Here is a 12,597-nt window from a genome sequence, read left to right as displayed (position 1 = left end):
TGGTAGTGGGTTCCAGTGGCCATGAACCACAGAGGGATGCAGGGATCAAATACACTGCTTAGTGACAGTGGCCTTTTGGCAGAAAATAACTTGGGTTTAAGTCATCCTCATGCTTTCAGTGGACCACTAAACATGGTGGGAATGAGCCTATGTTATTTATTGAAATAAAACTTGCAGTGAAGGAAATGGGAGCTCTAGCCATGCATTTTTAGGCTGTGATACATGACAGTGTCAGCCTGGATGGAAATGCTCCATGATCCCTTTGCTATGCACTTCTGTACAGCCACCTTTCTCATTACCTGTATACTCAGGAAAGCAGAGAGACAGTGGAGATTTCTTAATTTTCTCCTCAAATATGTCCTTCTTGTTTAGAAAGAGGATGATAGATGTATCTGTGAACCACTTGTTATTGCAGATGCTGTCAAAAAGCTTCATTGATTCATGCATGCGGTTCTGCAATAGAAAGGAGAGATCACATGAGGCCAACGACAGCGACTCAAGGACGTTCAACACATAGGGAAATCTAAAACAACTAAATTAAGGAGAAAAAAAAAGGCTACAATATACATAATAATTTGATGTATACATACAGCTCAACATATACGTACACAGATGCAATTCCTATAACATTTGACACACAGTTAGTAACTTAAGGGCATTTAACTATACAGAGCTGTTCCGATTTTGCAGAGCATATAATTTACAGGATCCCAGCTCATAGAAATCATCATGCACCATGCATGGATGGGGAGTTATTTTTGCCCTTTGATCAGATTTATGTGTTCGTGTAGCTCATGCAGATTTTCTACAATGTTTTCATTAACTTCTTAAACTTCTTTTTTCACTGTCTCGAGTGTGTGTGGCACACAACTGGTTGAATACATTAACCAAGGACTGGTAGATCCTTGAATTAATCTGGAGTTGGAAGCAGACACCAAGGTGACATAATTTTGGAAATGACCTTGCCGTGACCTTTGCCAGGTTTTGTTATTTTGTTTAGTGTTGCTGGGCTTTTTATTTTTTCCCATTTTTTCAGTTGTCTTGGAAGATGGCTCAACAGAAAGTGTCTCACCGAGAGCAAAAAAGTGAAAAAGGAAGAAGAAATAGTATAAAAGGGAAAAACTTAACAAAGGGCATCTGAGAACAACCAGACTAGAAGTCAGGCAGCTACCACTGATGTTAGCTCATGCCTCTACAAGAATATCAGCTACTCGCCAGCAGAAGAGCCACACATTCAAATGCACGCACAGCGAGAAGTCAGCTTTTCGGTTATAGGTCATGCAAAAAAAGACACAAGAAACGAGAGAGAGATAAGAAGAATGAACAAAACAGACCAGTTAGAGAGTTGCAAAGTCCGCCACATGGTTTTATGGTGGTGGAAAGAGCTCACGGCAAAGTCAACCAACTGTCATGTTCCCTGTTGCTTTCAACTCTCTTTTTTTCTTTTATTTTTGTTGTTTTTTCTCAGTTCAAGAGAAGCTTCATACCTGCCAATTTGGTTGGTCTCTCAAATGCTCATTTTTTGGCCTTTGTTTGGCTAGATAAGGTCAGACGGCCGAGGAAAGGCTGTGAAGGTGCTGAGGCTGGCGATGTTGGGCGCGCAAGGCCGATGCCGGAGCGCGCACGCTGGTCGCGTGGCCGTCTCTCAGCTGGGAGCCAGGGAGCGGAGAGAGCAGGCACGGTGAGGACGAAGCACACCCAAGAGTCAGGGGGTTATCAAATGCAAAGCACGGTACAGACCAGACCAGCTCCTCGGCTTTTCCCAGTGGTATCTCCTTGGGACAGCACTCCCCAAACCCGCTAATGCACATACGAGACTGGTTACAGCAACCACCTGTTGCTGTAACCTGAGAGATGCTGGAGAGGACAGGGTGGTACGGTCTCGTTGATGGAGGGTTTTTGAGGACGGGTGGAGGGTGTTCCCCCTCCCCAGATTTGGAAATTCGGGATGCTGCAGGAGACAGCTGGTGGCTTTCACCCCTCTCTCGCTCCGTTTCATGCTTGTGCTGGCTGCATGATAGAGCCCAGCACTGTATTGATTAACACTTTCCTTTTCATTGATATACATTAGCTGCTGCTGAATGTTTTAGTTAGATAAATGTGGCTCTGTGGATGAAGGAAACATCTGATCTGACCGAGAATGAAACAGGACATGCGTGATTTGCTGTACCGTACACCACACGCTTTGCTACAAGGCTTGAAATGACTGAGTATCTCCCCACTAACACACAGGGAAGATGTAATCATGTACAAATGGAAAAATGCAGTTCCTTATTGGGTCTCAGTTGCAAGATGTTGCTTGTCTGTATTATCCCATATCTGTGTGCTGGTTTTTGCTAACCCATTTTGTACTGGCTGGTGTGGGAGCCCCAGAGCAATGCTGCTCTTTTTTACTTGTAATGTCAGAACTGCAATCATGTAGGAACCTGCAAAGGTTTTGTACAGATCTGGCTACCCGAAGTCTTTGGGAAGAGAGAAGGTGGAGTGCAGTCAGGGGAGCAGACGGCAAATACAGTTAACTGTTTTTTAATCAGGGTGCCTCACAGAACGTTCTTAGTAACATTTTTATCACCCCTTCTGATTTAAAATAGAAGCATGGAGGAACACATGAACACTGCTCATGGGTTAAACCACAGCTCGTGTGCAGCAGCCATCAGCCTAGAGGTCAATGTACTTACCATGCTGCACCCCACCCGGCCTGCACTAGGCTGCACTTCCCAACTGCTGGGAAGCATCATGGGTGACATTTGATTCCTTCTGTATGTGTTTGTAGGAGACCTCCAACAACTCAAGCAGACCCTGGCTAAGATGCAAGGATGAGGAGGCAGTCTCTGGGAACCACATGTAAAAGGACAGACTGCTGCTAAAGGAGGTGTGAGAAGTTAAAGCCATCAAATAATCCCCCTCCTACCAGTAAATCCAAAGTGAAAGACCCTTTTAGTCACCTAAAGCTTCCCCAGGGTTCCTCTTAGGAGCACCCATGCCTGTTCTGCTAGGTGGCATTAAAGATTACACTTCTCATAGTTTTATAGTAAGTGATACAAATTACTTCATCTGCTTTTGGATCCATTATACTGCTTTTTCCTACTTTATATTGGGTCTATCATTAAGGAAGGGCTCTTGAAACACTGGCTTCTTAATGTCACTTCCTATTTCAAAATCAGTATTTTAAATCCTTATGCCTGCAAATACTTTATATCCCAAAAGCAAAGCAGCCCCACCAGCCACATTAGAGATGACTAACCATTTGCGCATACAAATTAAAACCCCAGTTAACTCTTCCTGTGCAGGACAAGAATTGCTTATCACTGAGTTCAGATGTCATTGCACAATAGCGTTCCCATCACTGATGTGAAGGTCAGACAACTTTCTGCTAAGCATGAGGGAGAAAGGATGCTGTGGTCAAGACTCTGCTCAGGCAGACACACAGTCATAAATCCCATCTTTTTTCATCAGAGCATGGGAGGAGACTTGGTTATTTCTCCCACACACAACTGATTCAGGGTTTTTTTGTTCTCCTCGGTGATTAAATGCTAACTGGCATGTGAACTATAAGGGTGCTGATGGTTATCCTAAGGACAGAAACTCCATATCCTCCCTCCTGCTTGTATTGCCTAAGATGCTCAAGCCACTTTCACTGGCTTTGTCACTCCTAAGGCAATTTCTAAGCACGGCAATTCAATTTCCTTTCCCAGTGACAGCAGAGAGAGTATGCTAACCAGGTCATGCAATGAAATAAGAACCAACAGACCAAGGATCACTAGCACAGCGCCTTCAACCCATCCCACGCTTAGCAATGGGGCCATGAACAATACTTGCATGTCTTTGCTAGGTGATCTAAATAGTTTGGATTCAGAGACATCAATGTGCAGCATGAACACCTCCCTCTCTTGCCATGACTCCTTTGAATTTGCAATTTAAAAAACAAAGAGGATAGTCTTGGTTTCAGTGATAGGTCCCATGACATTGCTGTCTTTTTTAAAAATCCATTAGGAATTCCAGTTAGAAGGAAAAATGCAAATTTACATTTGTTAATTGTCTTTGCCAGTTTTACCCATTATTATGACTGCTGTCCCTCTCTCCTGCCAGATTACAGGTCTGAGGCTTTTCCTCCTGTAAACTCAGTTTACAAAACATAAAGTAACAAATGAGGCAAAATAGCTTTGTTATGCAAAGGCATAATCCATGGAGTTGTTCAGTCAGTTAAAACAGGATGTTCCCACTGTGTACAAATGCAGCAGAGAGTCCTGAAATTCCTTGTGACAGACTTTGTAAAGCCAGATGAAGAGGCACATGTAAAACCCTGAAGACAGTGCCTTGTGCATTGGATGGGCTGGGCAAAGGGTGTAATTTTGCCTCGTGAGCTGTAGCTGTTGGCTGTGCCTGATAGCAATGGGACTGATGAAGGCATTGCTTGAATTTCCCTATAGGTTTGATCCTCTGCCCTGGGAGACAGGCATGCAGGGAAGCAGTTTAGATCTGCCAGCAGTGGTGCAAGTAGGTGTTTGGGGCAATGGGAGAGGCTAGATTCAAGAGCACCAGGAGTTATCTGTGCAAAGCATTGTCTTCATGGGTCATCACAGATGCAGAAAGTTCTCTTTATCTGTGTCTTTCTGCTCTGGACATGGAAAAGTACTTGCTTTCCTCAACTCCTGCCATGTTACTCTTTGTGTCAGGGAATTGGAGAGAATATATGTCCCTTATAAAAGACTACTTGGTCCTAGGGGGTGATGGCTTTGTGTGCAATAGCCCTTTTTTAGCTGCTGCAGGAGGATGGGTGCTCAGCTTTTTAAAACAAAGAGACAAAAACCCACAAAAAACCTACAAGCGTGGAGCTGTGCTTTTATTTTAAGGGAAGGAACAGGTCAGGGGGCATTTCACCCAGCCTTGTTTAACCATCTCTTTGCTTGATCTTGTTGTAAAGGGTTCACAGTGAACCTGTTGTTCATGAGCTTCTTTCAGTGAGACAAGCTGACACAACTAGGCTATTCCCAGCGCTCTTGTGACTGAGCTTCCCAAAGCAAGTCCTCTGTATTAGGCTGACTTGATCTGAGCTGCAGTTTCACCTGCCCAAAGTGAAGTTTGACTTAAAAAAAAGTGCTAAAAGCCCCTGTGAAATCCTGTGGTTACTGTCAACAAGGAAAAGCTGCTCTCCCTATGCTTTGCAAGCATTTTTTGGGTGCCTGAGATGTTCTTTTCCTCTTCATGGCTCCATGCCAGCAATGAAAGCTCTACAAGTCTTTTCATACTCAACAGAGACATCTGCGCAGCACCAACCCTTCAGTAGCTTAATACAGCTGGAAGTGCCGGGATCGTAGTAAGAATCTCTACAGAAAATGAAGATGGAGGAGCAGCATCCAGCTCACTGTCTCAGCTGCCTCCTCTTTGTCATTTCTAAGTGAGAAGCAATAAAAGCTGATTTACGTCATGAAAGCCAGCAGATGTGACGGATGCAGACAGACGGCAAATCAGCTGACTGAAGAGATGCTGCTTTTACTGCTGGCTTTTTGGAGAGGAACCATGTTAGGAGGCAGGAAACGGAATGCTTGGGGTTTCAGCTGGGAGAAGGCCAGAGCCTATGGGTTTTCCACCTATGCTGGGGGGATATAATAAGGCAGATAAGATCCAACTCCAACATTTTTCCTGTTTGGATTGGGCTCACTCAGGGTTGTTTATTTGGGTTAGGCAGGGGCATCCTGCAGGCACAGCAGTGCCAGTGCTGAATCCTTTCCCCATTTACAGTTGGGTGTGTAAGTGAACAGCAGCTGCCTCTGCCCTCCTGTTGCTCAGCATCCCCAAAAAGGCTTTGTGAAAAGGGATTGAAATAGCAATCAAATGTCAGCTCTGTGCCAGAGCAGTGCGAGCCTGCTTTCCTGGTGCAAAAGGGAAGTTGGAGACGTATAAATCCCAGTTTTCTGCAGTGGAGCACTGCAGGGGGCAGGCTGACCTGGCACCCTGCTTGTCACTGGGGTGGTGCTGGGAGATGGACAGTCACTGGCAGAGCTCAGCATCCCAGGAGAGATGCTGTAACCTCCATCTCAGAGGAGTTGAGTCAAAAGTTGACATTTAAAAATGGCACTGGCATTCAGGCTCTTCCATCTTGTGTACTGTGGCTTTGAATCACCGCTCTGGCACCCAAAGGTGACCTGTATTAAAGGCTGCCTTTGGCTTCACTGTTTGGGTGTTGCAAGCCCAAGTTATACCTACAGATCGCCTTGTTCCCTGCTCAGGTCACAGCTCGGCTCCCTGCCTCCTGGGGCTGCTTTCTCCCTTCGTGTTGTTCTTTATCTCGTGGTTGTGTTTCCCCTGCTCAGCTGCAGAGCTCTATGGCACTGAGTTAATGACTTGGTTTTTCAAATCATGTCAGGTGACTTAGGTTCCTTCCTAATAAATCCTACAGGAGTGAGCATCCTTGAGCATATTAGGGCCAGGATCAGAGGTAGGTGACAACTGAGAATTATAAATAAATGGACATACGAGGGTGTAGGGTAACTCAGACTGGAGGGACATAGTCATGATGTTAATATCAGCCTGAATTCTGTCATCCGTACAACCCGAACAACCAGGTGACTTAATCAGTTTTCTAGAGCTCATAAACCTGAGTTAAAGAGCCTAGAAACCACAGCCCCCTCCCAGCCTTTCTGGGACAAGCCAACTGATACCTAACAGGAATCTTTCCCTCAGTTTCGTCCTCATTAACACTTTCCTGCAAACCTACACCTTCAGCAGCCAGAGAAAAAAGAGCCTCAGAGAAACAGAGCAGGCAGAATTGGGCCCTCCATACTTCTGCAGAATGGACACAGATAAAATCATTACCAAGTATGAGTATGGCCTCCAATTTATTTTTGCAAGACAAATGCAGCTAGGTGCTTGCTGCAGCTATCTCCATTACACTGACTGAATGGCCAAAATACACTGAGTCTTCTTGCATCCTCTTGTATTAATTGCACTTTAATACCAGGAAGCACACAGGTCCTTGCTAGCTCTATTTCCAGATGGCATTTTGAGCCTAACGTCACAGTGGGAAGTCATAAAAGCTCTCCTAGAGCAAATTACCTGAGGAATCAAACAGCTCCAGTCTCACTTAGGAAAATGAGTATCTGTAGCCTGAAGAAATAGGTTATATTCCTAGTCTGAGTCTGCCTTGGGCGTGCATGACCGTCCTGCACCTCTGCACCACAGCACAACTGCTTCCTTAACATTTGTTTTAAGAGCCCACCTCTATCTCCTCCTTCTGGACACAGGATTCTGTTAACACGTTTTGAAAACACACAGGCCAGTTAGAAAGGAGACATAAAACACTGCGACTTTACCAGTGCAAGGAAGCATTACCTGGGCATGCAGACTTGATTTTGAAGAGTGTGGAGGAGGACACATCTCCCCAGGATTTCAGAGTCAAGGGGGAGTGACTGACAAAAGCACATTACTGTAGCAGCCCAGTGAGCATTCGGTAATCTCTGAGTAGTTGCTGGCTATGCAGTATTCCATAAAGAAATGTTGGGGCCTCCAAGACCCGGTTAGACTCACCGTGGTTTCATCTTCATGAAGTACCTGGTCGTAGCCACTCAGTGCGACACAGAAAATGATCGCTGTAACATCCTCAAAGCAGTGAATCCACTTCTTTCGTTCTGACCGCTGACCTCCAACATCAAACAGCCTATGGCACAGGAGAAGACCATCAGTGCCTGCTCCTTCTTAGTTACAAGGAAACTTGAGCATTCTTGGAATTTCACAGAACAGTTTTGGTTGGAAAGGATCTTCAGATCATACAGTTCCAACTCCCTGACACAGGCAGGGACACCTTCCCCTAGACCATGTCCAACCTGGCCTTGAAACACTGTCAGGGATGGAGCATACTGTGTCTGGAAGGCTCCAAACATAAAGCAACATGTCTTTTACCACTGCCTTGGTTTTCTTCCTCTGAGACTGGAGATGAGGAGGACAAAGAGGAGCAGTTACAGCAAGGGATGTGGGGATCTGTGGGAGAACCTCAGAACTGTGCTGTGTCCCATAACATCTGCAGAGGAAGAGACTCCATGCTCTTGATCTTTAAATACTCCAAATACTGTTTGTGTATGGTTTTCTGCCTTCATGTCCTTTTCTCTACTGGCTGGCATCATGAAGTCAATACACAGTGTTAACCACATGTGACTGACTCACTTTAGGGAAAAGATTTGGCCAAATATTTTTACACTTATGAGGCTTGATCAGGCTTGACTGGGGGTCAATCTTACATTACACCTCTCAGCAAAGAGGTGCCATTTGGGTTAGAAGAAGCTACCATGAGCTCTCAAAAGGCAGTGATTTTCAAGACAGGATCATACTGCTGACCCTCCAAAACACCATGCCTTCTGCAGTGGAAGTCATCCATGCATTAACTAGAATTTAACAGCTTCTCCTTTGGGAGCTATAGGAAAACTCTGTGGCAAATAGACGTACCGGAAATTTACTGTGCACTTAGACTAACCTGAAGTGGAGGTTTTTGAACGTGAAGTGGGTTTCTACAATGCCAGTTGTTTTGACTCTGGTTCGGAGGATATCCTGCTCCGTGGGCTGGTAGTCTGCAGCTCCAATTCGATCTAAGCTGTCTAGGTAACTAAGAGAAAAAGTGAAAAGAAAAAGAAAACAGATAAGAATAAAGCACACATTAATCTTTGTCAATCTCAGATGAATCCTTCTGCTTCCTATTAATATTTTTCAATCTCATTTTTCATGGCTGAATGTATTGTAGTATATCCTATTCTGGTGAAAAACAAACCCCACTAACCTACGCATAAAATCTGATAGTGAACTGAAAGCAGGAAATTAAGTGTGCGTTGTGTTGTGAGCCCTGATTGCAATCTGTGAAAACACACAGCTTTAACATTGCTTGCTATTTTCATTCCCTGAGGGACGAAGTGCCCAATTTGTCCATTGTGCTGGATTCTGTACACACACACATGCTTTTCTGCAAGGGTTTATTCAGATAAGAGGTTGAGGCATATAGGTCTCATGCCCAGAACAGAGAGGTCAAGTCACTTTTGGGAGATGCCTGTCCCTCTGCTAGTAAGGGAGGGAGGCTTGGTGGCTTGTTCTGAGGAGATGCCTTGCTTTCAGTCAGCTCAGATGAAGGAGATGAATCTCTGCCTGAGTGAGTCACTGCTTCAGCTTGAAACCAGCATAGGGCTGGGACTGCGGGAGATGCAGCACACGGACAAAACCCAGGAGCCCGATTAGATGGTAATACTCTGGGAGTATAAATTGGGGGTTTTGGTGGGCTAGAGGGGAGATTTAGCTTTCTAATACACTTGGATATTTTAAAAACATTTACCCTATTCTACCGTGAACATCAGCAATGCCTCCATAGGCTGAAAATTTGTGCAAGAAGTCCTGTCTTTTGACATGAAGTACGTTTGTAGAGGAGCCCACAGCTGTGCACATACAACCACAATCCATTTTTTCGTACCCATTCAAGGCAATTTTTTAAAACAACTCAGCCCAACTAAATATAAAGAGGATCTTGGAATACAGTTTAACATGAATTAGAAACACAAATCTACATCAAACAATAAAGTCTTTCTTGCCACCATCAAGCTGCACAGATACTCCAATTCCTCTGAGAGGGGGTTTGATGTGTATTACAGGGCCTAAATGCCTACCCCTAACCCCAGAAACATCAATCTAAAGCATGTGAGATGTTTTCAATATACTGTGAACATAATAAAGCAAGTCTGTGCATGAGCAGTCGTCTTGCCCTTTGATCTCTGTGCTCCTGGCAGCGTGGATGTCATCCAAAGGGACAGCAGGACAGCAGCTGACATGCCAATATTTTCAACACTCTGTGTTAAAAACTCATCTAGTCCCGACGAGTTACCCAATCACGATCACATGGTAACGAGCACACTTCCCCTGTGCCTTGACAAAGCTTGGCCTGAAGGTGATGCCCTGTCCTGCCGCTGGAGATGTTCTCCCTGGTGCATCAAGAAAGCAGGGAAAAAATTCCCATTTGTGTCCTGGAGGGAGTGCTCTGAGCCAGGGCTTTGGAGCTGGATGCATGGTGTGCTGGGGCTGTGCACTCTGCTACCCAAGAAAACTTACTGCCACTGGCATTCATGCCTACCCAACCAAACTCCATGCTAATGTGAAAAACACACCTTGCCCTGCTCCCATCACGTATTTTAGCTACCCATCACATTTATCATTCATTATTGCTAAAGAATTGCAAGAATCACATCACCCAGAGAAAAGTATTTAAGCTGAACAGGCTTATTTTTGTTTCAAGCAGTTAAAGCCATTGTGGTTTTGTGACAGATGCTCCCTTAACAGCCTGATGATGGGTCCTGGATGGGGCTTCATTTGAAATCAGATCCTTTACAGTAACGGCTGAAGCCATGATCACTCATCTATTCACAACTCATGTCAACTCCTGTTATTTAAGAGACAGCTGCATTTCTTCACATATCCCTACAGACCAAGGCAGCTCTGCAGTGCTGTTATTCAGAGATTCAGGTTCTCCTCTGTCCTCAGGAACAAAATTCTTCAAGGTGATGGTAAAAAGTGGAGGTGTAAGAGAGGAAGGATTTTCTTTTCCTCTTAGAGTTCTTGGCAGTACCCTGAAGACCTTTATCACTTTCTCCATCTTCATTTTCTGTAATTTTCTATCATTCAGTTCTCTCCAATTTAAAGTTCCCTATCAATTACTCTTGCCTTTGAGGTCCGCCTTTAGTGCTGGGAGTGCAGCAAATGACAAAATCAGCTGCAAACTGGCCAAAGGATTTGGCACCACAGCAGCATAGTGACAGAGTTCTTTACTGGAACTGCTGCCTTCAACCTGCAATGATTTACTTGTGAACAGCAGCATCATTTGAACCCCAGGCCCTGTGCTGGGATGTCAGGGGGTTCTCACTCTTACGGGATGCACAGCCTATAGCTCTTCAATGTGGTGTTCACCGGGCTGCCCTAACAACAAATTAGCTCCAGATTAGCTGCATACAACCTGTCTCTGAGGTTTGGAAAACCTCACTTCACAGTATCACAGTATGCTAGAGATTGGAAGGGACCTCGAAAGATCATCTAGTCCAATCCCCCTGCCGGAGCAGGAACACCTAGATAAGGTTACACAGGAATGTGTCCAGGCGGGTTTTGAATGCTCCAGGGAAGGAGACTCCACAACCTCCCTGGGCAGCCTGTTCCAGTGTTCTGTCACCCTCACTGAGAAGAAGTTTCTTCTCAAGTTTAAGTGGAACCTCTTGTGTTCCAGTTTGTACCCATTACCCCTTGTCCTATCATTGTTTGCCACTGAGTAGAGCCTGGCTCCATCCTCGTGACACTCCCCCTTTATATATTTATATACACTAATAAGGTCACCCCTCAGTCTCCTCTTCTCCAAACTATAGAGACCCAGCTCCCTCAGTCTTTCCTCATAAGGGAGATGCTCCACTCCCTTAATCATCTTAGTTGCCCTGTGCTGGACTCTATCCAGCAACTCCCTGTCCTTCTTGAACTGAGGGGCCCAGAACTGGACACAATATTCCAGATGGGGTCTCACCAGGGCAGAGTAGAGGGGAAGGAGGACCTACTAACCACTGCCCTTCTAATACACCCCAGGATGCCATTGGCCTTCTTAGCTACAAGGGCACAGTGTTGGCTCATGGTCATCCTGTCGTCCACTAGGACCCCCAGGTCCCTCTCCCCTACACTGCTCTCCAACAGGTCGTTCCCCAGCCTATACTGGAACCTGGGGTTATTCCTGCCCAGATGCAGGACTCTACACTTTCCCTTGTTATATTTCATCAAGTTACTCCCTGCCCAACTCTCCAGCCTGTCCAGGTCTCGCTGGATGGCAGCACAGCCTTCTGGTGTGTCAGCCACTCCTCCCAGCTTAGTGTCATCAGCAAACTTGCTGATAGTACACTCAATTCCCTCATCTAAATCATTGATGAATATATTAAATAATACCGGTCCCAGTACTGACCCTTGAGGCACTCCACTAGTTACAGGCCTCCAACTAGACTCTGCCCCATAGACTACAACTCTCTGGCTTCTCTCCTTCAGCCAGTTCACAGTCCACCTCACTACCTGATCATCCAGTCCACACTTCCTCAATTTAGCTGTGAGGATGCTGTGGGAGACTGTGTCAAATGCTTTGCTGAAGTCAAGGTAGACCACATCCACCGCTCTGCCATCATCCATCCACCGTGTTATTTCCTCATAAAAGGCTAAGAGATTGGTCAAACATGATTTCCCCCTGGTGAAGCCATGTTGACTGCCCCTCATAACCCTCTTATCCTTGATATGCCTTAAGATAGCACCAAGGATAAGGTGTTCCATCACTTTCCCAGGGATGGAGGTGAGGCTGACCGGTCTATAGTTACCCGGGTCCTCCTTCTTGCCCTTTTTGAAGACTGGAGTGACATTTGCTTTCCTCCAGTCCTCAGGCACCTCTCCCGTTTCCCAAGACTTGGTAAAGATGATGGCGAGTGGTCTAGCAATGACTTCTGCCAGTTCCCTCAGCACCCGCGGGTGCATCCCATCTGGACCCATGGATTTATGGATGTCCAGATTGCTCAACTGGTCTCTAACCCATTCCTCATCGACTAAGGCAAACCGCTCCGTCGA

The 12,597-nt window shown here is 45.5% G+C and overlaps 1 protein-coding gene across 2 annotated transcripts in view; it reads right to left on the bottom strand.

The window, feature by feature from the left end:
* Positions 1-12,597, bottom strand: part of GNAO1 (G protein subunit alpha o1) — a 146,844-nt gene that overhangs the window by 15,238 nt on the left and 119,009 nt on the right. Inside the window, exons 5-7 of one of the 2 annotated variants that reach the window (XM_057413472.1) lie at positions 8,468-8,596; positions 7,528-7,657; positions 300-453 (exon numbers count right to left, since the gene is read on the bottom strand). In XM_057413472.1, coding sequence (XP_057269455.1) covers positions 300-453; positions 7,528-7,657; positions 8,468-8,596 — 413 coding nt within the window. The remainder of the gene's footprint in view (positions 1-299; positions 454-7,527; positions 7,658-8,467; positions 8,597-12,597) is intronic. The other variant, XM_057413473.1, reaches the window with a different exon arrangement.

This window comes from Pezoporus wallicus, unplaced genomic scaffold (assembly GCF_028554395.1).
Source record: "Pezoporus wallicus isolate ANWC-B61680 ecotype Strahan unplaced genomic scaffold, APGP_CSIRO_Pwel_v1 contig_13568, whole genome shotgun sequence".
Taxonomy (NCBI): Eukaryota; Metazoa; Chordata; class Aves; order Psittaciformes; family Psittacidae; genus Pezoporus; species Pezoporus wallicus.
Note: the sequence above shows the minus strand (reverse complement) of the source record. Positions and strands in the feature narration are given on the sequence as shown.